This window comes from Astyanax mexicanus, chromosome 3 (genome assembly GCF_023375975.1).
Source record: "Astyanax mexicanus isolate ESR-SI-001 chromosome 3, AstMex3_surface, whole genome shotgun sequence".
Classification (NCBI taxonomy): domain Eukaryota; kingdom Metazoa; phylum Chordata; class Actinopteri; order Characiformes; family Acestrorhamphidae; genus Astyanax; species Astyanax mexicanus.
In genome coordinates, this window is record NC_064410.1 from 723,806 (window position 1) to 747,247 (window position 23,442).

Here is a 23,442-nt window from a genome sequence, read left to right on the forward strand (position 1 = left end):
AGAAAGCCCACGCTGCGTACACACATGGCAACTGGCGGAGGATTTGGTAAATAATTATATAATATATTAGATATAATAATAATTTAATACAATCCTTTTACAAACATTTTACACATTTTCAGTCAACCAAAGTTTGGACACACCTCTTCTCGTTCAACCCATTTTCTCTCTTCATAAAAAAAAAAAACATGAGAAGCTACTTTCTAACACATAACATAATAATTACAATAAGTTTTACAATACATATTTAAAAACACAATTTTATTTTCTTCCCAGACTTAAAACTATTTACCCTTTTTAGCTATTTTACACTTAATTTAAACTTACATTCGATTATCTTTCCGTTTGGGCTTGCTTTATTATTTTTTAGATTTTCTCCAGATGCAAATAAGCACAAAAAGAAATCCACACACACGCATACACAGACTTGTGCAAATTTTTTGGACACCCATGTTTAAAAAAACAAACAAACAAAAAAAGGCAAATTTTGTTGAATTGTTTTGTTAAAATGAGAGGGACAGACAATGCCTCTGTAGGACGTGAACGTAAATGTAAAAAGAAATATAAACATTTAAACATTTTAGACCACAGTTTGTTTATTTATAGAATTTAGTATACTATAATACAAAAAAGACAAAATAAAATTACTACTTTTACACATGTGACATTTAGTGAAACATTATGTTTTTGTTTTGTCTTTTCAAAAAAGAAGCTAAAAGTAGCAAATAAACAGTAATTATGATTTAGAATGTGCAGATGCAGAATTGTGTTTTCTTTAAACAATGATATTTATACGGTGGCCGAGAAAGCCCAGCGCAGTGCAAATTGAAAAGCGCTGCAAAAGCACAAAACACATCCATCAAAATTACAACACAGGCGCAGCAAAAAGAAAAACGCGCTGCAAATAGAACCACAACACAACGGAAGTGAGTCACAACACAACAGAATTTTCCCGGGGGACCTTAAAAGATGCTGTACCAGCTGTATACAAAGGACAATAAGTGGCAAACAAGCTTCTGAAAAGTAAGTTATGTTTATTACCTGTGATTACCACGGTTGTGTGCATATTATTAAAAGTTCTGCTTCACAAAACGCCTTGTTTGCCACTTATTGTCCTTTGTACACATAGTGAAGTCCGAGACGTTACTGAAGACGCAGCTTAGCTGGTACAGTATCTTTTAAGGTCCCCCGGGAAAATTCCGTTGTGTTGTGGTTCTATTTGCAGCGCGTTTTTCTATTTGCTGCGCGTTTTTCTAGTTGCTGCGCCTGTGTTGTAATTTTGATGGATGTGTTTTGTGCTTTTGCAGCGCTTTTCAATTTGCACTGCGTTGGGCTTTCTCGGCCACCGTATATTTAACTATACTCAGACAGATATGTTATGCGTCTAGAGGTGCCTAAACATTTGCATAAGGGTGTATGCTGTTTTTTTTCTTAACTTACCAAATAACACTGGGCACATCTTTCATAAAACAGCAATTAAAATATCAACAAATCATGTCTCATAAATAAAATATTCCTTACAGAACTCAAAAATTAAAAGTTTTAAATAACGCTGTAATAAAACAGTTACAACACATGCAGATTAAAAACAACTGTTACAGTGAGAATTCAAGTCAATTCTAGTCATAACCATCATTTAGTAACATATTAAAAGATTCTCTTCTTTCTTAAAACGTTTTAGATAAAAAAAAAATTATGTGATAACAAATAAAAATAAATATACTGTACTATTTCCACCCCTGCATTAATGACACATCCACAGAGAGTCATTGGAGGAAAATAAAAAGTGAGGACACATCTCATCTCTCACTCACAAACTAAAACATTTTCATTCTCACTTCTGAAGAGAAAACTATTCTTATAAATCTCTCATCAAGCATCCTCCATTTCCACAATAATCTCAAATGAAGAAGTCTCTGTTTCCTTCATATTCTGTCTGAATAACTGAGCATGCTGCCACCCTGCGTCTCCATCCCCTCCGCTCAGCTCTGCTTCTACAACCAGTTCTGTGGATCCGGACAGGCCTGCCACTGAGTGCATTTTGCCATCTGTTAAAAAGAAGAGACACTGGTGAGCCGGAGCATCTTCAGCTGATTCAGATTTACAAATACGATACTCTCAGAACATGTAAGGTCATAGAATTAACTCACAAAGGCATTCGGAAAAAAAATTGACATATTATTGTCTGTTTTATTTAAACCAAGATTTTATTTAAACTTTTTTAATGGTGCTAATAATTGGAAAATTGTATTTTCCTTGCTATAGTTTAATAAGAACAGTTCAATAGCTAGTAGTAGGAAGTGACAACTCATGAACCACAACCATTGTGGTTTCTCCTTCTTCAAAAAAAACTCAAGCCTAACCAAAAAAGAGCTGTATGATAGACCTGTACTAATAACTGTACTAAGGCTGGTTATCGAAATTTGGCACCAAAAAGGCACCAACTAAAATATCTCAAAAAATGTACCAAAACCTGAATTCTCAATATTTTCTCCCCTTTTCTCTCTCCCTCTTTATCTATCCTCTTAAATACTGAACTGCATCCAGCAGTATGCTTGGGGAAATATTTATAAGGATATTATATAATATAAACACAATTAATGCTTTTGGTTTTGTTCTTTATAAAGTACCACAAACATACATGATTTTTTTTTTAGCATCCAAAAAGATGGATCCTCTTACGGTGGCAGTATGAGAATCACATTACTTGTGTCATCTGTTCAATAAAAACACTGTGTGAAAATAATAATCACCTTTTTGTATTTTTTCGGTTACAATTTAGAAAAAGCTATTGAAAAAGAGTATCTGTTGGGTATTGGTACCGATATCGAACGTTCCACCCACATATCACCTCATCAATCTAGGACTGCCAAATGAGACAGTTTCACTACAGCTACACCGTATTAAGTCTGGATACTTTATGGTACAGAGTGATCTATACACCAGTCTATTTGACAGTTTTACCTCCAGGGAACTCTACAGAAGTCTGAGCAGAGCGCAGGCTCCAGCGGACTGTGCCAGAGTGGAACGTCTGACTGATGGCTCTGATTGAGACGCTCTTGATCTTCATCCCAACAGGCGCACACACAAATCTCCAGCACAGCTTTCCTAATGAAGTTCCCTCTGTCCGTGAGAGATAGACCTAAAACAGAAGCACATGATAGAGTACCGAACAATAACAGAGAATAAATGGAGTCTGCATACAGACAAATCTTACGGTTAGTTAGAAAAGCACATTAGCTGATTAAGACTGATGAAATCAACTACCGATAGATAGGAAAGAGACATAAGAAGAGAAACTTACTATCTGCCAGTCATGCTCCTCTTTCCTGAAAACAGACTCATTGCTCCACACACACTTCTCCCAACCTGGGATCTTCTCCTGGTCATTGCTCACTCGACAGTAACAGTCTTTTGTTATGTTGTACTGCAGGTGGAACAACTTCACGCGCTTCTCTGTCTCAGTGGGGATAAACACAAACCCTGCGGCTTTCTGGAAATAGAAATAAAACCAAAAAATACAAAAATCACACGTCACAACAAGAAGCGTATGTTTAGGACAATAGCATTAGGTGTTCCAGCACCATACAAACAATAAAAGAACAAATAAACAGAATATTAGCGATACAGAGTATACTGTTTTTGCATCCTCATCACAGTACTTCACAAAAGTTAGTACACTCCTCACACTTTTAAATATTTTACTAAATATTTTTATGGGAAAACAATAAAGATATAACATTTTAAAACAAAGTAAAAAAATTGCTAGTGTACAGCCTATATAATTGTAAATAATGCAAATAATGTCTCAATCGCTGATCAAAAATGTGCCTAAAGTGTTAAGATTTTGTGTGGCCACCATTATTATAGTACTTTAATAAATAATGTTAAATTATTTTTAACAAGGATTTTTTTGTAAGTATCAAAACTATAGGGCAATAATCAATAAAAAAGGCATAAACATTTGCTTTATGTTGTGCATCTTAACTTCTGAACAGCAGAGGTGGATTCTCCTTTTTGGACAGGGGATGTTCTCCAAAATACTTCAAGACCTGTAGAATAAAACACGCTGGCCAGCCTTAAATGCTCCATTATTATTGCCCTTTTTTCTCGTAAGTTGACGCTCTATTCCCGCTTTTCAACAACAAAAATACTCCTCTGCCGCCTCCACTTCCTGCTTCCTGTGCGTGGGTGACTTAACGCTTAGCGCTGTTTCACAATAAAAGTCACTGCAAAATTCCGCGCTCTGAGTTTTTGCATTAAATAAACAATTAACTCGAGGCACAGAAAATTACTCGATCAATTTTTTTTAATTGAGTAACTCGATTTACTTGAGTAATCGTTTCACCCCTATCGATTATATCAACTAAGTGTTTCAACCCTAGTTCCAAATAGACATTTTATTTGGAATGCCCCCCCCCCCCCCCGCCCCACAGGTCGTTTCCTTACCTCTTTAGTACCATCAGCACCGGTCTCTCCTCGGGCAGCCCTCCAGGCCAGGGATCCAGAGATGCGTCCTCCGAGCTCTCCTGGTTTGGGGCTCTTAGGTGAGATGAACTCCACCAGCTCCACCACCAACCTCTCCAGCAGCTCCTTCTTCCTGTCCGCACTCAGAGCCTGCTGCCTCTGCATTAACACAGTTTAATTAGCCTCGTAGCTCCAGTGAACAAATAAAAGCAAACCTCAGACACTAAACATGTCCTGACGGACTGATTAAAGGGTAAAGATGAAATGTTAAACCTAAAATTTCATCATTTAAAATCAATCAATCAATCAACCTTTATTTTGGCTCGGAAGTACATTGAGGACAACCCTCATTTTTAATGTAGCCGAGCCTTTACAAAAAACAGGGACTGACATGACAAAGAAAATAATAATTATTTTCAACAATTTTAAAATAACAGTGAACAAAAAATAAAAATTGTTCAATAATAAAATAATATTAAAACTTGGTTTTATTGATAAGAAATTAAGATCAAAAAAAGGTAAGATTAATACAACAACCAAAAAACAGTTAAAATTAAGCTAAAACTAACTTTTACATAGTAAAATAATAAAAACATTAATTACAAAATTAGTTAAAAAGCAAAAAATAGAAAATAAAATAATGAAACAAATATAATGAAATTAAAGAACTCAGAGGATAACTAAAATAAGAAAGGAGAGTGTCTTATAAATAACAATTAACCAGTGCAAATTCACTTACCACTGCATTTAGTCCATTAATAGTGTGCAGCAGCCACGTCTCCTGAACCTGAGTACGTCTGGAGATGACTTCCTGGTGTTTACACGAGTATCTCCATGTCACATCTATCACCTGCAATCATACACCAGCATAAATAAGATTTAAACTATACACAGCTTGAGTTAAAAAAAAAAGATGTAGCAGCATCCTACAGGTTTACATGTTTTCAAAGGCAAATAAATGCTTAAAATACAATAAAATACAGTGGAATAAAGGGTTGCATGCTCTGGACAGGGTTTAAGCCTAGCTCTGAAATACACATCATTTTAAACACATGATATTTTTCACAAAAAGTAAAACATCCAGATCCAGACAAAGGGCTGCTGACACCTTCCAAGCTTCAGAGACCCTATTCACACTATGCATTTACATGCATATCACCTGATCAGAACGGTCCATTGTGATCAGATCACCCAAGACACATGCTAATGCTAATCAGGTGAGAACAGGGCCATAGAAAACAGCACTGGATTTACATTCACATGTACAACACTTAGCTAGCACACTTATCCAAAACTACTTACATTTAAATCATGTTTCACAGTGCAGGGTGTTGTGCTCTGCCCTGTCACTAAACTAAACTTGCTACCCACAACACCGTCCACCGGTACAAGCTGCAACACATAACATTTACAGCAGCGATTCTCAACTGGTGGTTCGGGACCCAGAAGTGGGTCGTGGACACGTTCTGGGTGGGTCATACATAGCTTGTTTCTATTTAAGAAATATCACTATAAAATGTTTGCTTTTTCTTGACTGATGGTATCACCTACTGTGGAATTTTGACTATAACAATAATAAATGACAATAAAATTATTAATTATTTGCCTTATTAAAAGTTGTGTTTCTTAAAAATTGGGATATTAATAAATAATAATTGATTGCTTAATATATTAATGGAAACTATATATTTAAGGCATTTTTTTATTTACTTCAAATGCAAATATCAAGCAAGGTTTCTTAGGTGTTTATTAAAGGTCTCATATCATCGTTTTTAAATTAATTTCAAACAGTCTAGTTGTGTCTCTAGTATTATATGTTCCGGTGTTTCTGTATAACCCTGCTTTAGATCACTGAGTGAGTGGTCTCTGAAGAAAGAAAGGATTTGGCTCTTGCTCACGAATATTCACAGATGCAAATATATCACCGCTGATTGGCTAACAGCACTGCAGCACATAACACATAACACTACCTGTCTCCCTCCCCCACAGTCAGTTTTACAGCTCTAAAACTCAAAGGACTAAATGTTTTCAGAGATACTTTAGCCTTAGCTATAAAGATACAGCACTGAGTGCTCGGGAAAGTTAACCCTTAAACTTCTCTTAACGTCAGACTCGAGCACCCCCTGAGCCGAGAATAGTTATCAATGCCATAGTATTTCACAAAGAACCAGAAAAAGTGGATTTTAGAGGAAGGAGACCAGCATTTTTTGGGCAGCTCTATGTTTAACTTACTACTGAAAACAATTTACAACATGCATTACAGATTCTGTATTCACAGTACAGGCTGCATATGGCAGATCAAACTCATTAACCAATCATTTAAGCCTTTCAATCAATTAATCAATTATAAGCATTAGTATTCGAAAACATCCTACCTGATCCTTGGAAAAAGCAAAGATGTAGGAAAGCTTCTTCCCCCAGCCGATTTCATACAGCAGCGGTTTATCACAGGTATTCTCACAGGGATCACAGTGCAGCCAGCGCTGCTGAGAGTGAGAGTACACCTCCGTCCACACGTGATCTAAAAACAGCACAGATTAAACTGAGTGATGTGATTTTATACTTAATCAATAAACACACATTATATTATCACTGTCTAATGAAAAACACGTATCTCCAAAACAGCAACTTTACAGGAGAGACAAAAAAACTTCTAAACTTTCAATGGAGGTCAATTTAAAAAGAGTTTATTTCAGGTAATAAGAGTAATAAAAGTTTCTTTTGGTTTATTAAGAAATATTTTGGCCCAGTGTAAGAGACAGTTTGTCTGTTCAAATCATGTAGTAAACTAAAAATCCACAAAAATGCAGATGCATGTTTTTCATTGGACAGCAACAATGTATAGTTAAGTCCAGAAATAACACTGGAATTAAAATAAAACAAATGAGATGTAAATGAAGTTCAGTTTCTTTGATTTTGCTATTTATAGATATATGTTTGAGTAAAATGAACATTGTTCATTGTTCAAATTCCAAATAAAAATATTGTCATTAAGAGCATTTATTTGCAGAAAATGAGAAATGGTTAAATTAACAAAAAAGATGCAGAGCTTTCAGACCTCAAATAATGCAAAGAAAACAAGTTCATATTCATAAAGTTTTAAGAGTTCAGAAATAATCAATATTTGGTGAAATAACTTTTTTTTATCACAGTTTTTTTTATGCATCTTGGCATGTTCTCCTCCACCAGTCTTACACACTGCTTTTGGATAACTTTATGCTGCAGAAGAGCAATGGCAACATGCCACTCTGAATACCTGTGCAGTCCCAGATGTACCTGGCCTCCAGGCCCAAGGCTCTGCAGCACAGTGTGAAACAATTAGCCCATTCTCCACATCGCCCTCTTCTGGTCTCCAGCAGCTTCTCAGGATTATTGTACCTAAACACAAAGGAGCAGAGATATAAAAAGAGCCAACAATAAAAAAAAAAACGAGGTACAGAAAGGGTGTTAGGTCAAGTTTTGACGTGAATTGTGTCTGTGTGTGATAGGGGTCATCTGCTGTAGTCTGACCCTATGAAATACATTTTATTTTTTGCCAAAATCTGATTTATTTGTTAGTTTTCTACAGTTTTTCTTTATGTTTTATCATCTAAAATCACAAAGATGAGAGCAAAATGGTGCTTTAGCAAAACAATTACTGCTATTTATTGAAATAAAGTTTGAAAAAGTAATACAGTATTAAACCTGCATCAATTTGTGGTCCAAAAACCCAATTTGACTGGTTCTGATGAGGATTTTTCTTGCTTTCTGGAAGTATATCTTCATATTTACAGATCAAAATCACAAAACAGTATCCTTTTGGTTACATACCAGATCATTTTTCAAATTTTAGTCTGAAAGTATTTTTGTTACTAATTTGTTTGTTTTGGTGGCTTTTATTTTGAAACGTAATTTCTTTCCTGGGGCGATCCTGATGAGTGCCAGTTTCATATTTTAGTGATATTGATGGTCTTTGCGGTGACTGCACTTTAGAAATACCTTCATTATTTATTCTTTATTTAGTTGAGTAGTTGTTGCTTCTCATAACCTGGATTCGAACATTACTCAAATATTCACTATTCACTGTATACCTGTAACTCTACCTCTTCACTACTTTACTTTAACTGATGCTCTCAAACTTTACATTAAGAGACAAGAAATTCAAGTAATTAAATCTTGATGAGTTCAGCACAGCTGTTAACTGAAAGCCTGAATTCCAGGAGACTCTACCTCATAAAACTGACTGAGAAAATCCAGCAGAGATGTTCAAAACTGATTATCTAAGAAGTGTTTAACATTTTTTTGGTTTACTAAATAATTACATATGTTTTTATTCACGGATTGGATAGTTTTCGTATTAATCTACAATACAGAACATTTTAAAATAATGTTAATATATAAAGTTTTTGAGCCTTTTAATGTTCTTTTGTTTCTTTTGTTAGCAAACGGACTTTGCTAAGGAGGTACCTTGGGAATCTGGTGGTGAGGTGGCAGGTATTACAGTAGTGATTCTCAACACGGTTAGCATCCCAGCGCAGGTCATCCGCTGACGGCTGCAGAGAGCCAGCGGACTGGGTGTTCCCTCCACACCGGCTGCACGGCAGGCTGTTCACCCAGGAGAAAAAGTCTCCTTTAAACCACTGCAGCAGCTCCAGCACCAGCATGTCCTCTTCAGCAAGACTGCAATCTAAACACACAACAGAAAAAGACCAAACCATCACTGATTGGTGGAAACTTCACACTAGACCTCGAGCAGTTTGGACTGTGTGTCTCTCCACTCTTCCTCCAGACTCTGATCCCTTGATTTCCTTTAAATGAAATGTAAAATGTACTGATGATCAGTGATGGTTTGTTTGGAGAGACATGTCTGTCATCTGCTGGTGTTGATCCACTGTGTTTTATTATCAAGTCTAAAGTCAGTGCAGTTTTGTTTTCCCACTAAATCTTACAGCACTTCATATCTTACAGCTTCCCTCTGCTGATGACCACTTTAATGGAGATGCAGATTTCATTTTCCAGCAGGACTTCGCACAATGCCCACAGTACTGCCTAAAGCAACAATTGGTCTTGTATAATATTCAAATTTTCTGAGACACTGATTTTTAGTTTCTTTAATTGGCTGTAAGCCATAATAATCAACAATGAAATAAATAAACACTTAAAATAGATCATTCTGTGTTTAATACATCTATATAATATATGAGTTTCACATTTAGAACCAATAACCACATCTAAAGATATCCACACAAAGCATCATATATCATACATTTATAAGCAAGTTTTTAATGTGCTGATTAAAATCACTTCTCCAATTTCACTTCTGAATATGTTCATTATCAAGGGTAACCAGTAGGGGTGGGCGATAAATAGGTGGCCCTAAAATAATATCACGATATTTCATGGTATTTTCGTGATAATAATACTCTTGCTGATATGACAAAACATCAAATTATTTTTTTTTTCTTTCTCAAAAACACACTACTGCAACAAAATAAAAAATTAATTGTCTTATTGTATATGATATGATATGACACACCTCTAACTAAGATATAAAAAAATACAAGAATTTTTAACAGAAGTCAGTGATCCAGAATGATCAGTCATGATAATAATAATAATGCACTCCAAATATCTCCATATATCCAGGATTAAAGTAAAATAAATGATACTGGACAGATATAATCTGTCTCTAGTAGATATATAATAGGAAATGAGAACAGTGTACATTTTTTTTTGCTAAAAAAAAGCAAAAAAGTAGCACCCTGATGTGATAATTAGGGTATAGAGATATTATTGCATACGATACGATATGATACTCCTAGTAACCAGAGATGAGCATTGTGCAAAGGTCTCTACAAAAACTTGAATAAACACAAAGAATGGCTCATTGCTGACTCATTCCAAATACACAGTATTAGCTATATAGCATTATGGCTATATAGACGTAGTAGAGAATGCAAACGACACTACAAAACACAGTAACTACCACAAAGTGCACTATTTCACTTGAGGCAGAAATTCCCATTCCAGCTACAGCCTCTCTCACCTGGATCAGCTTTCCTGGCCTGTTCCAGTCGTTCTTTAGCTCTGGAGCACAGATCTTCCCGTGGTATACAGTTCAGAGCTTTCTGCTGCATGTCAGCGCTCTCGTACAACAGCACATGCTGGAAGTTTGACTGCAGAGTCCTCAGGAAAGTCATACTGCTCAGCTATCACACCAGAGAACAAACAAAACACAAAAAACAAGTGTTAGTCTCGTCAAATAAACTTCCGCACACATCATACCCGAGCCTGTCAGGCCTGTCTGATTGTATACTGACACCTAAAGGTATGATGACATGATGACGTGTACTTAAAGTTGCACCACAGAGAGAATAGAGCACTGAATATCTTTCAGCAAGAAAATAAAGGAACAAGAAAATCAGGTTACTGAAGTCCTCCCTCTCTTAACCCCAAAAAATATGTGTATACAACTCTAAAAAAAAATAGAAGAGCACCTAAAAATGAGTTTCTTTGATTTTATCAAATTAAAAACCTCTGGAATATAATCAAGAGGAAGATGGATGATCACAATATATATATATATATATATATATATATATATATATATATATATATATATATATATATATGTATATATATATATAGGAGGGGTAGTTTGGGAGAGGCACTGCTGGGTGATGTATGGGTTTAGGGGCAGGGTAGAAGGGAGAGCTTTTCCCGCTTTTGCAGTTTGCTTTAAATGTTTGAAAAACAAAAAAATGAATAAACTAATCAACAACATATCTTATCATAGCTGTCCAATAAAAAAAACATGTATCTCCATTTTTTGGTTTACTACATAATTTAAAGTGATAAACTGTCCCTGACACTGGGCAAAAATGTCTTGATGAACAGACCAATATAAATACTTCTAAAAATTACCTAAAATAATGGCTTTTTTTTTAATTGACTTCCATTGAAAGTCTAGAAGGTTTTTTTTCTCTCTCCTGTAAATTTTTTTTTTTTATTATTGGAAAACGACGATATACTATAGCATGTACTCTTACCAAAGACTGCTGCTGTGTAGGTGGTTGTGTAGACGGTTGTGTAGACGGTTGTGTAGACGGTTGAGTAGACGGTTGTGTAGACGGTTGTGTAGACGGTTGAGTAGTGGATTGAGGTGCTGGTGTCTGAGCAGGAGTAGAAGCAGCAGGAGAAGATGAGGTAGAGCAGCTGCTGGTATTCTGAGAGCTCGTTGTATTTGGGTCGGACCCAAGCCTCTGGTTCCTCTCAGCAGCAATGGTCTCTCGGACACGCCTCAGCTGATCCACAGACGCTGACTTGGGAAACACCAGGTGAGTCTCGGCCTGAGAGCAACAGAGTTTAAAAAGAACCGTCTGTGACAAAAGATACACTCGAAAAAAGTCTTCTAACACTGTGATTAATACAGTATATTCAAAATAAATATTATTATGAACTATTAAGTAAAGAATTTGTAAAAACAATATGTTATTTACACATAGTTACGTTACGAAAGTGTGAAATTAAACTGTGACCCCACATGGGAGTTTCCAGAAATCAGATTACACCTACTAGTCATGGATTAAACTGAATTACAGATGGTTAGTCATTGCAGAAAATCATGTGCTAGGTAGAGGCATAAAACATAAGGTCAGCTGATAAAAGTCGCCTGATTTATATGGCGAATATTCAAATTTAAATGTGATGTGTATGCTAAAAACCCTGAATTCTGTAAATTCTGAATTCAATAAAAATCCAGATTAGGTCCTGTGTTAAACGAATAAAATATCACACTCAGAGCGTTCCCACACAGCACTATTTGGTTCGGTTTAATCAGACCCTGGTTCATTTGTACACTGGATTTCGTTCATTTCAGCAGGTGTAAAAACAGTAATCAAGTTCAGCCCAAAACTCTGGAGCGTTTTATTTCTGGTGAGAATGTGATCCCGTCTTGCTTTGACCCAACAATCAAATGTGCTTTTTTTTCTAGCTAAACGTCTGTTCAGGTGCAGTTTAACCTGATTTATTAGCAAGATAATACATATACATAATACTCTAGAACACACAACTTTCTTGCTGCACTTTTTTGATCCCATAACAGACAGCTCTAAGCAATCAGAGGAGACGATGGGCTCAAGTGATTTATTGGTGCGTATTTTGCTGCGTTTAGGTTTGTGCCTGTGTGAAAACGCTCTTAATATACAGTAAAAAACAGATACCTCCTCAAAGCCCATTTCAAACAGGCATTCGACTGCTCCATTTATAGGGAGAAGTTTGGTGGAGAAGGTTGGGTTTCCTAAACGGATTGATCTGTATTTTTCCTCATTCGGATTCCTGAGGATAGATAAACACATAATTATGAACTGAATATTAAACATAGAAAATTCTGGACCTTAAGAACAGTCATGCAGAATTCAATTCTAAACCGTAAACCAACTCCTACCAGCATGCCTAGTGAATTCCAGATTAATGATTAGTTTCCATGCAGTCCTGCTAGTAGAGGTGTGCCAAAAAATCGATTCACATAAGAATCTTGATTCTCATTTACTACGATTCAGAATCGATTTAAAATGTCCCAAAATCGATTCTAAGGTCCAATCCCATTTCTTCCCTTGGCCCTACCCCTCACGGTAAGTTCACACTGCAGCGGCACGAAGCGTTTTTCGCTCCGCCTCCCACTGCCCAAAGCGACCGTGGCCGCTGCAGTTTGAACTTACCGTCAGACCCACACAGAGCGTAGGTGTATGAGAATCACCGGTAAGATGGCAGAACAAGCACTATATTACCTTAGATTAACGTGTAGTTTTAATGTTTTATGGCAGAATGCTTCATAACAAGCATAAAAAAGATCGCTAGTAGTTAGTTTCAGTTTCTGTTAGCTAGCTAACTAGCTAACTTTCCAGTTCCACCTTAAATAACGCTACAGGTGGCAGCGGGCTGCAGCATTTAAGGCGGAACGGAAAAATAACAATAAGCTAATCAGAGCTAATTTCAGCTCCCCATCACAGAGGAATTAAGGAATGGACAATATGAATTAATTTCTCCACCTCCTGCCCCCTTTCTGAAGAAATACAACGGCCTAAAATTAACTAGTTAATCAGCAGCTGCTCCTGAACTTTAGCGCTCCACTGCTATCATCACATCAGCCCAGCAGCGTCACCTACACACCACCGCTAGTAGCCTTATAATAAAGCAGTGTTATTTATTATTTATTTATTGTTCATTAACGTCATTGTGATATCCCAGTGATTCCTCTGTCACTGAGGACCCACATTCCTGCACATTTTATTGTTTTTGTAACACATTACCTTCTCCAGGACCAGTGTATATTTTGGAGGCTTTTTTTTCAATAAGTTTTCAATAAATTTTTATAAATCAAATCGTTTTGAATCAAAAATCGATTTTGAATCGAATCGTGGCCCCCAAAATCGGAATCGAATCGAATCGTGAGATAGTAAAAGATTCCCACCCCTACCTGCTAGCTAATCCACATTTTGTTATTACCACAGATATACAATTACTGAGGATTAACAATTAAAAGAAAGCACAGCTAACATGATATTAAACATGTAGTGGACCACTCTGTGGTATACACTACTTTCCAACTTTATTATTACACAGTTGATGCATGTTGTAGGGTGTAAAAAATGTTTGTACTCGTCCACTGCCTAGAAAAATACCAGGTAAGTGGTGGTCCAATAATATTCAATTTTTTCATTGGACAAAAGGAACAAGGTAAAAGGAGGCTGATAATTCTGTCTGCGACAGTGAAATCAATAAATCAGTCAGCGTAAGTCAGTATTTTTATCGTCCTGCGTTCAGATAAAATCAACCGTGTTTAATAACATCGTAAGTCTTGAGACTCGGCTCATGCAAATAGTGACGAAAAGTGAGCAATGTGAACAACTAATAGAAGAAGAGCTATAGGAAACTGCATGGCAAGAATATTTTTATGTGACTGTGTTTACAAACGATTTTAAGAAAGAACACATTTTGCAGTTAATATGCCTTATACGGTTCTATCTTTAATATGTAGAGTATTTTAAACACAGGTAGCACTTTAAAGTTATTGTATTTAAAGGTATTTCATTGTGCATGACTTATAATGTCTTATTGTGCAGTGTTGATTTTGACACAAACCAGTTTCATAAATACATATAATAAAATTTGGCAAGACTGATGTTCTTTATTGCATTAATTCTATATAAAACAAAAGTAAATGTACAGCAGTAAAACTGATTCTTTGTTTTACAAGGTTGTAGCAAAAAAAGCGGGTAAAAAAAAGCTTTTATTTTGAACACAAAATGTATTCTATTAAAAATATTAAGTACAAACATTATGGCAAAAAACTGTTAATGGGGTCTTTGATTATAAATTCAATAATATAATATGTGATATTTATTTTATGTAAACTCCACCAGAAGCATGATGGGAAATAATCTCAGAAAGAATCCAGATCCAGTCTTGCAAATAGTGATTCTGCAAGATTTCCAGTCTTTATAAAATCTTATTCTGTGAGTAAAAAGTCTGTGATTGTCTTTAGTTGTGAGAAGACATCAAAATCTAGTCTTTTTAAAGTCTGTTTAAAGTGGTGTAGAGTTTGGACAGCATAAGGATGATGCAGCATTAGCTAGATAATTTAGCTAGAATGATAAGACAGTTTTTTATTCGCAAAAATCTCCGTTTATTTCAGGTTTAGAACTTCATGAACTACAAAGACTTTTTCACCCACAGGTTTTCAGGTTTAATAAGCTTTAATAAGGCAGTGTGTTCGACTAGAAATACAGTTTTAGATAAAATAAACAGTTTAGCTCCAAAGGAAAAGCTGCTAAGCTAATCTAGCTAACGTTATTTAGTTAGCTTTAGCTAAATATGAAGGTTAATCGGTTTTACCTGAGAATATTGTCCGCATAAGTTAACAGTAATTTCGACACATCCAGAAACACCTCGTTGGGATTTTCACACAGAGCAGAAATCCCCTGAAATCCAGACATTTTTCACACAGAAACTGTTTACACTCCTTTAGCCTGACGATATAAGATAAAAGTCACGGAAACGTGATTAATAACTCAACTAACGGTACTAAAAATGCCCTGAAAAAAAATACTAAACTCAACCGGCAACATTGACAAACTAATAAACCTCCACTGTTATATTTTACTGTGTTAAAAAAATCGACATATTTCTATGTAACGTTAACTGAGTTAGCGAACTGTGCGATAACGCTACGCTCTTCACAGCAGCCCAAACACTGACTCAGCCACAGATCCTCTACAGAGGAGACTAGCAGCTCACCGAGCGAGGTGATCAGTCTAACGTTTAGCAGTTTAGCAATTTTCTGACCGTATCAAACTAAATTCGAAAATAGAAAATGAAGGTATTAATATATAATCTACAAGTTTTATCAATTCTTATATTTGTTTAATTAATATAATTAATTATATTTTCCAAAATTAAGGAAAAGTCCTGAATAAGTAGTTAGTCACTATTTTTACCGCCAGAGGGCGCTCTCGAGTCAGAGCAAAAGTACTTTGCTTATATGGAGCAAAATAATAATAATAATATATTTTAAATGTTTAATCATTTTAATTGTGAAAAAATGTAACACTTTTCTCAACACAGAACAAGATCACATGTCTCAGCACCGCAGACATAATTTTCGAAAGCTTTTAAAGTCCAATTATAAGCCTTTAATCTTAAAGTGCCCTGGCTGTTTCTCCAAGCCTCTGCTTACTAACCAGTATTAGCGAACAGTTGCAGTAATGCAACACTATTACTAAACAAAACAAGAATAACTAGTTTATCATAGAAAGACTGATGTATTTACAAGTTTTCTTAGTTTTTGTTTAGCGAAATACTTTATTATACATTCCGAAATTAAAGACAAATCCTGGATAAGTAGTTACTCAGTATTACTATAACATTATTGGGACATATGGAGCAATTATGCAAAAAAAAGAGTCATGTTTGATAAATGTTTGATAATATTAAAAAATAAAAATTTAATAATTTCCTCAATAAACAACAATCACATATTTTAGTACCAAATGTACATATATTTGCCTCAGTGGCGGACTTAGCAATTTGGGGGCTCAAGGCGAATTTAGCTAGGGGGCCAATCAACATTAATATGCAAGAAATAGGGTTGTGCCGATGGATGATATCATCGTCCATCCTCATTTATGACCCAACATTGCGATGGATGGTAACCATCACGATGCCACGCCCACTGTTTTGTTTTTTCCAGAAACATGCACTGACCTTCTTTAGGTCTCCTTCACCTAAAACTTTAGCAGGGATTGTACAGAAAAAGATCAAATCAGGTATATAACTTAAATGAATTAGAGTCAGGGATGAAAAAATACCCAACTGCTACAAATATGCCTAATTGGCATATTATTCTATTATTTATTATTATTTATTATTATTCTATTATTATTTACATCTAGGTTACAGCTTGTCTTCTCTTAGTTTTTCTACATGTCTGTATTAATTTTAAACATTTCATGTCATTCATGCTGGTTTGTGCCAGGAAACTTGCTCATTGTCAGCCAGTGTTGGGCACGTTACTTTGAAAATAAATTATGTAAATTCTATTATTATTAGAAAAATAACAAACAAAAATAAACCCAAAATGTTGACAAAAATATAATCTAACGAATTTCAAAACATAGAAACGAAAACTTTAAAATGGTATTAATATAATATAATATAATATAACAACTGAATCAAAACAGTTTAGCGTCAGTCATAGCCTAAGGAACGCACGCGTCAGTCAAAAGGAAAGCGCGCGGCATTGCGATTTAAAAAAAAAAAAAACGTTTTAATAAATAAGGTCCTATCAAGTAAATTAAAATATATGGTATTAAAAGGTATTAAATTCACATGTTTATTGAAATGTAATCAAGAGAAATCAGGCAAAATGCGCTGAGCTGCTGCTGCTCTCTCTCCCCCTCCCTCCCTCCCTCCCTCCCGCAGCACAGAGCTAAATTCAGCGCGAGGCTAAAAATAATATAACAACTAAAATTAAGATGAGTGAGGACCTGTAAAGTAATAAAATATTGTCAAATATAAAGGATAGGTAGAGGTTTTGGTGAGCTGTTTCAATTATTTGAAACTGAAACTAACTGAAACTGATATTATTCTGTGCACTATTATATAGCTTTTGATTGTGTTTTAAATGATTTTTATTTTATATTAATTACTTTTTATTCATTTTAAATATTTTTAGTATTTTATTGATAAAAAAAGCTTATCAGTTTTGGAAGAGCATCTGTTTTTAGTTTAGCCTCTTCCTTCTTTTTTTCTTTTTGTAGCAAGTGGTGCTTCATGGCTTTGCTCAAAACCCACTTGTACACTTAATTTCACCTTAATTCCTCCTGTAGGTTCACGGCATGGCCACATGGCATGAATGGAATATTCCATTTTAACGTGAAAGAGGGGGGTGTGGACTGAACTGTATTTCTTTGTAATTTATTGTGTTGTCTTTGTTTCCATTTTAAACATACAAGAATCACCATTTCCGAACGCACTATCTGTGAATTACTGTCCAAAGGGCCCCAATTACCAGCTGTAGGCCTATGGGAAGTTTGCTGCTAGTCAGGGGGCCCCTACAGTGGGCTGCAGTGGGAGGGGCCCAAGGCAGTTGCATAGCAATGCCTTTATGCAAAGACCGCCTCTGATTTTCCTGTATCTCAAGCATCATTGCACCAACAAGTCAATCAGCTCACAGGAGCAGTGATGCTAGTGTCTTTACTGCCTAAAATCCGTTTACTTAAGAAAAACTAAAATATACAGGTAAGTTTTATTTGCTTTTTATGAAAAAAAAAAAACAACCATTATAATTTACTATGGTAAAAGAGTTTATGACCAAGTAGTTAGTCACTATTTTTAATTCGCTTTCTTAGCTTTTAGCTCCATTTAACCCCATACATTGAGCACTCCCTCGCGGGCTCCCTCTAGCGGCAGAGATAGGAAATTGGCAGTCTCTCCAAGAACCGGCTCTTGACTCAGATACTGCGGCTGCTTCAGAACTACGATGTCGTCAAAATAAAAGTCTTTTTTAAAACGCAATACATATATATTTGTTTTAATTATTATTATTTAACCATCGTTTAATAATTTATTTTATAGTAAATAAATATAGATTGGATCGAAACTTATTTTTTTATGCGTATTTTTTTAAACAAAATACTTTATTATACTTTTTGAAATTAAAGAAAACCCCGGGTAAGTAGTTTTTTACTATTTAAGTGAATTTTCGCGCATGATTCAGACCAAAATTATTGGATTCATATGGAGCAGTCAAACATTCAAACGTTTAATAATTTTCATAATGAAAAATGTACTAACTTCCTCAACACAGAATAATCGCATATTTTAGTACTTAATATATATAGTTTTTTGTAACCTTTAAAACTGTACCCAGGCATCTTTCTTTTCCCATTTTTCTTTTTCCATAATATATATATATATATATATACGGAAAGGGGGATACTAAAAAGAAAGAAAAGCCTGGGAAAAAAATATGAATGAATGACTTCATCACTCAAGTTTTAACACGATTTCAATCACAGGGGTGCGTTCACTATTCAGGTTTTGACGTGTTCAACAGCCGAGATATATTCTTAACAAATAGATAATTATTTAATTTCACACATTATTAGAAGATTATTTAATTTGCGAATATTAAAATGAATTTTCTGCAGAATACTGTGAGTTTTCGCTGATCCCGATACTGTATTTCAGGTAATCAGTGTGTGAGGAGAATCAGGTGTTTTGTGAACGCGCTAAAACGAGCTTTTTTCCCTGTACTATCGGCGGGAAACTCGGCGCTGCTCGTGCTGTTTTCTCTGTGTAAGAGTATTTTGGTGAGTTAAAGCTGTTTATCTCGTTTTATTTCAGTTTACCTCGCTGGTTTATGTTTTATCAGTTGGGGAACCAACATATTTCCCACACTGAGTGTAAATATATGATTATTTTCAGGGTTTAATCTGAATATTTCCGCAGCTCGGTTCTCCTGATGGCGGAGAAGCCCATGTGGGAGCAGATCGGCACGGGCTTCGTGCAGCATTATTACCAGCAGTTTGATTCAGACCGGGGGAAACTCGCAGATCTGTATGTAAGTGAAGTTTAAATATATAAAAACTCTAAATCTGTAGAAAAAGGGTCTAATCTCGCCCTGTGGGCGGATTTAACAGTGTTTAGGAGCTGCTGTGGGAGATAAACTAGCTATAATTAACGTTATTCTGTTCAGTCCTTCAGTCATTCCACATTTTATTAAAATAATTATTAATTTTCTGAGGTAACACATATATATCATTTTTATATTTGCTATATAAACCCCTGTGTTTCCACCACTGGTTATACCTCATTGACTGAATTATGCAAAAAAAAACTTCTTTTTTTTATGAATGAAGTAACGTTAATCAGTGAAATTCTTTGTTTATTTGAAAAGTATTAGATCACGAAAGATGTGTGTGTATAACGTTATATATCAGTAGATGGATTACATTTTATTCATGCTGAAGTCTATACTCTTTCTATATCTCTCTCTTGCTCTCTATTTTCTCTCTATTTCTTTTTCTCTCACTTTTTTCAGTGTGACAGCCCACTGTTTGTCTTTGCTGCAAGCTGTCAAGTGTGGAATATGAAGCTACACTATTTGTTTATTTATTTTCTCCATTAAAACTCTCAGTAAAACTCAGTATCTCAGCACATATCAATATTCTAGTTTTAAAAAGCTTCAAAACTACACTCAATAAACATATATACAGTATACCTTTGATACACCATTATTGTCCTTTTCTCAAAAATAGTTAAGTACGAGCATTTAGATAAATATAATCAGATGTAATAATGCTGTGGGGAATAAATTAACTGTAAAGGGAACTCTGTTATTTTCTCTGTTCAGACGGATGCCTCCTGTATGACTTGGGAAGGAGAAGGATTTCAAGGAAAGACAGCAATCATGGGCAAACTGAGTGTAAGTCAATTTATCCCACCTGTGAATAACACTGAGTTTATCCCAAAAGAGCCCTTGATGACTTTTGCTGAAGTCCCCTTAAAATTTGGGCTATTCAACAGTGTGATTACCCCCTTTGTTTTCAGAGCCTGCCGTTTCAGACCATTCAGCACAGCATCACTGCTCAGGACCATCACCCCACACCAGACAGCTGTGTCATGAGCATGGTCATGGGCCAGTTAAAGGTAGGCTAATGTTTACAGTTGGGTTTGATTTTATTGTTGTTTTCTAAAGTTATTAAAAGTTTCGTTCCATCGTTTTTTATTTTATTTATTTTAAAATGTCTAGTTGTGGTCTCTAATATGAATGAATTCCATGTGAGCTGTTTTTGAAGAGGGGATAAAAAAATCTGGTATCCGGTATAACAGCACTGCGTGGCAGTGAGATGAACAACAGTTAAACATTTTAAAATAAAGACATTTTTACTCTAATAACAGTCTTTGCAATGTCATATGTTACTTTATAACATGTGTAATAATGCCCTGCTAAGTGCAGCTCAGACACTGACCTAGTCTTAGAGTCTCTGTAAAACATCAAATCCATTGGAGATCCTATTTAAACATATAGTTTTATGCTATGTAAACCCCGAGGTTTTATTGGCTGAGTTGGAGAAGAGCCGCACAGGCAGTTGGAACAAAACCCTGGGGTCGATTTTTACTTTACTGAACATCTAAACACCTACCTATCTCAATTGTACTTGGCTGGTGGTGTTTTTCCTCCATAGACTAATTCTAACCATTTGTTTCTTAGCTCTGAATTACTAGGTAAAGCATATAAACACTTATGTGTTATAATGACATCTTTAAAGTGTAATGATGTCTTTACACATCACCAGAAGGTGGTGCTGTATATGCTTTTTGCCCTTTCCCCCCACAGTGTATTGTTGGTTACAGGATCAGAAGCTCTTCTTGAGGCAATAAATTCTAAATAAGTACATGATCTCATGTTTTTCTGGTTATGGTTTAATAAATTATCACATGTTAATATCATCTTTTTTTTTCTTTTTTTGCAGGCTGACCAGGACCAAGTTATGGGTTTTCAGCAGGTGTTCCTGCTGAAGAATGTTGATAATAAATGGGTCTGCACTAATGATATGTTCCGGTTAGCTCTTCACAATTTCGGAGCGTAGTAGTTAACCTGTGTAACACCAGACATTTCTTATAGAAACCAATCCAGATATGTCTTGTCTAATGAAACACAGTGAACACTCTTGTGTTTATTATGCAGGACTTTGTTTTGACCTGTTGGCCTTAAGGCTCAGGAACGTTTGCACTTTCCGAACCACCATCTCTTATCTTTCCCAGTGTTAGAATGAAGCGCTTATGGTGGTGACCGTGTTCAGTAATGGTGTGATTCTGTTATACGTCTGTCTATCAAAATAATCTGAATCAACAATAAATATACTGAAAATATGTGGACACAGTCCTTTATCTGTCTCGTTCTCTTTTTTTCCTCTTAAACTACAATTGCAAAGCAGATATTTCTTTTGACTAAAAAACAGGTTAAGGCCGTGTACAATGTAAATGTAAGTATTTGTACAGTCACTCTTTTCTCCATTTATCTTCTGCCTGATTTGCTTGTCTGTTCACATGGACAATTCTAGCCAGACATCACCGGTCTCAATCATTTCTAACCACTGCAGCCTCCAGTGTAGGTATTAATGCCTTTCACATCATATTCCTGGTACATATGTGACCCTGTGGGTTAAGGAAGGTTAAAATTCTGCACTGTATGGAAATGGAATCTCCCGTCCTGTCAGGCCTTGCTTGAACTCTGATAATTCACACAGCCTTGTCATGAGCATGCTGGCCAGTGTTCAACCTCACTCACAAGATAACATCTCCCAAGCACTGAGTTTTGGCGTGTCTGTGTAGAGTTACACAGCTAAGTGTTATTAGAAAACATTGCCGGTAAAATTAGCCTGGAGTATAATGTGTACAGCTGAGTAGCAGTCAGCTTTATGAATTCAATCAAATCCTCACATCAATGTCCTGACATAGGATTTATGCATTTAACCCCAATCAATTATCTATCTATTGTTTGTCGTTTAGAGACTCATAGTTTGATCAAATTTAGTCATAGCTATTATGTGTGCTACTTGTGGTTTTGTTATCCTAAAAACAAAGAAATAAAATCAATTGTGGAACCATTTTTGGTTTGGTTTCTAAATTTAGTAGCTTTATTTTACATATATACATATATACTGTCCCATAATTTTACATAAAATGAAGAATGTTAATAAGGACATTGATGCAAAGCACCAAAGCTTTGAAACAATGTCCTTAAAATGACACCAAACATAATAGAAGCAATTTCTCAAATGTTCCACCAAAACTAGGCTTGCCTGTTTTTTTGCTTGTTTGTTTTTTAAGAATATATGTGAATCCCAAAGATAATGTGCACTGGTTATCTTTGTATAGCAACTACATGCTTATATATTATCACATACTTGCATCACACAATGTTATATAATGAAAAATGTGCTGAATTTGGTGATTCCTTGCATTGTATGACCTGTTAACATCACCTAGCTAAATACTATACTCTTCAGCCACCATATTGAATCTTTGTCATGCATGTAAACCATTCTAGCACTAAAACACCAACTATAAGCACATTTTAGCTGATTTCCATATAATTTTCATAATGTCTAAGCCGGTGGTAGTGTGGAAACTACTGTGGGTGTGTGCTATTTTTCTTTATCCCTATCTGTACTCTCCTTTTTATATTCATGCAGATAAAATGATGCTTTTTTATGAGTTGTTTTTCTGATTTCTATTGTCTTTTCTGTGTTTTTTGCGCTTCTATATTCTCCAGGGATGTTGAGTGGATATTTTACTCATACTTCCAGATTTTTACTTGATCAGCAAATTTGCTTTAATTTGGTTTAGCTCTGGTCTGTAAGCAGTTTCATTTATGACTTTCATCTGGTCCCATACACCACTATGGAATGACACTGATGACTTTGT

The 23,442-nt window shown here is 35.4% G+C and overlaps 2 protein-coding genes across 3 annotated transcripts; one reads left to right on the plus strand and one right to left on the minus strand.

The window, feature by feature from the left end:
• Positions 1 to 242: 242 nt before the first annotated feature.
• ngly1 (N-glycanase 1) lies at positions 243 to 15,707 on the minus strand. Its single transcript, XM_049476027.1, has 12 exons — positions 15,343 to 15,707; positions 12,669 to 12,783; positions 11,496 to 11,795; positions 10,493 to 10,655; positions 8,910 to 9,133; positions 7,724 to 7,841; positions 6,843 to 6,988; positions 5,207 to 5,317; positions 4,450 to 4,626; positions 3,305 to 3,493; positions 2,965 to 3,142; positions 243 to 2,048 (listed from the first exon to the last, which is right to left on the minus strand). Exons 1-12 carry the CDS (start codon positions 15,441 to 15,443, stop codon positions 1,873 to 1,875), a joined length of 1,998 nt encoding a protein of 665 aa, XP_049331984.1. The 5' UTR covers positions 15,444 to 15,707; the 3' UTR covers positions 243 to 1,872.
• Positions 15,708 to 19,182: 3,475 nt separating this feature from the next.
• On the plus strand, positions 19,183 to 21,898 carry nutf2l (nuclear transport factor 2, like). 2 transcript variants are annotated; one of them, XM_007229200.4, is made up of 5 exons: positions 19,183 to 19,319; positions 19,459 to 19,570; positions 20,363 to 20,434; positions 20,560 to 20,658; positions 21,486 to 21,898. In XM_007229200.4, the coding sequence occupies exons 2-5, from the start codon at positions 19,472 to 19,474 to the stop codon at positions 21,600 to 21,602; spliced, it is 387 nt and encodes a 128-aa protein (XP_007229262.1). In that variant the 5' UTR covers positions 19,183 to 19,319; positions 19,459 to 19,471; the 3' UTR covers positions 21,603 to 21,898. The 2 variants fall into 2 exon arrangements, with proteins under 2 accessions (XP_007229262.1, XP_007229263.1); XM_007229201.4 differs by having other exon boundaries at positions 19,200 to 19,319; positions 19,435 to 19,570.
• The last annotated feature ends 1,544 nt before the right edge of the window (positions 21,899 to 23,442 follow it).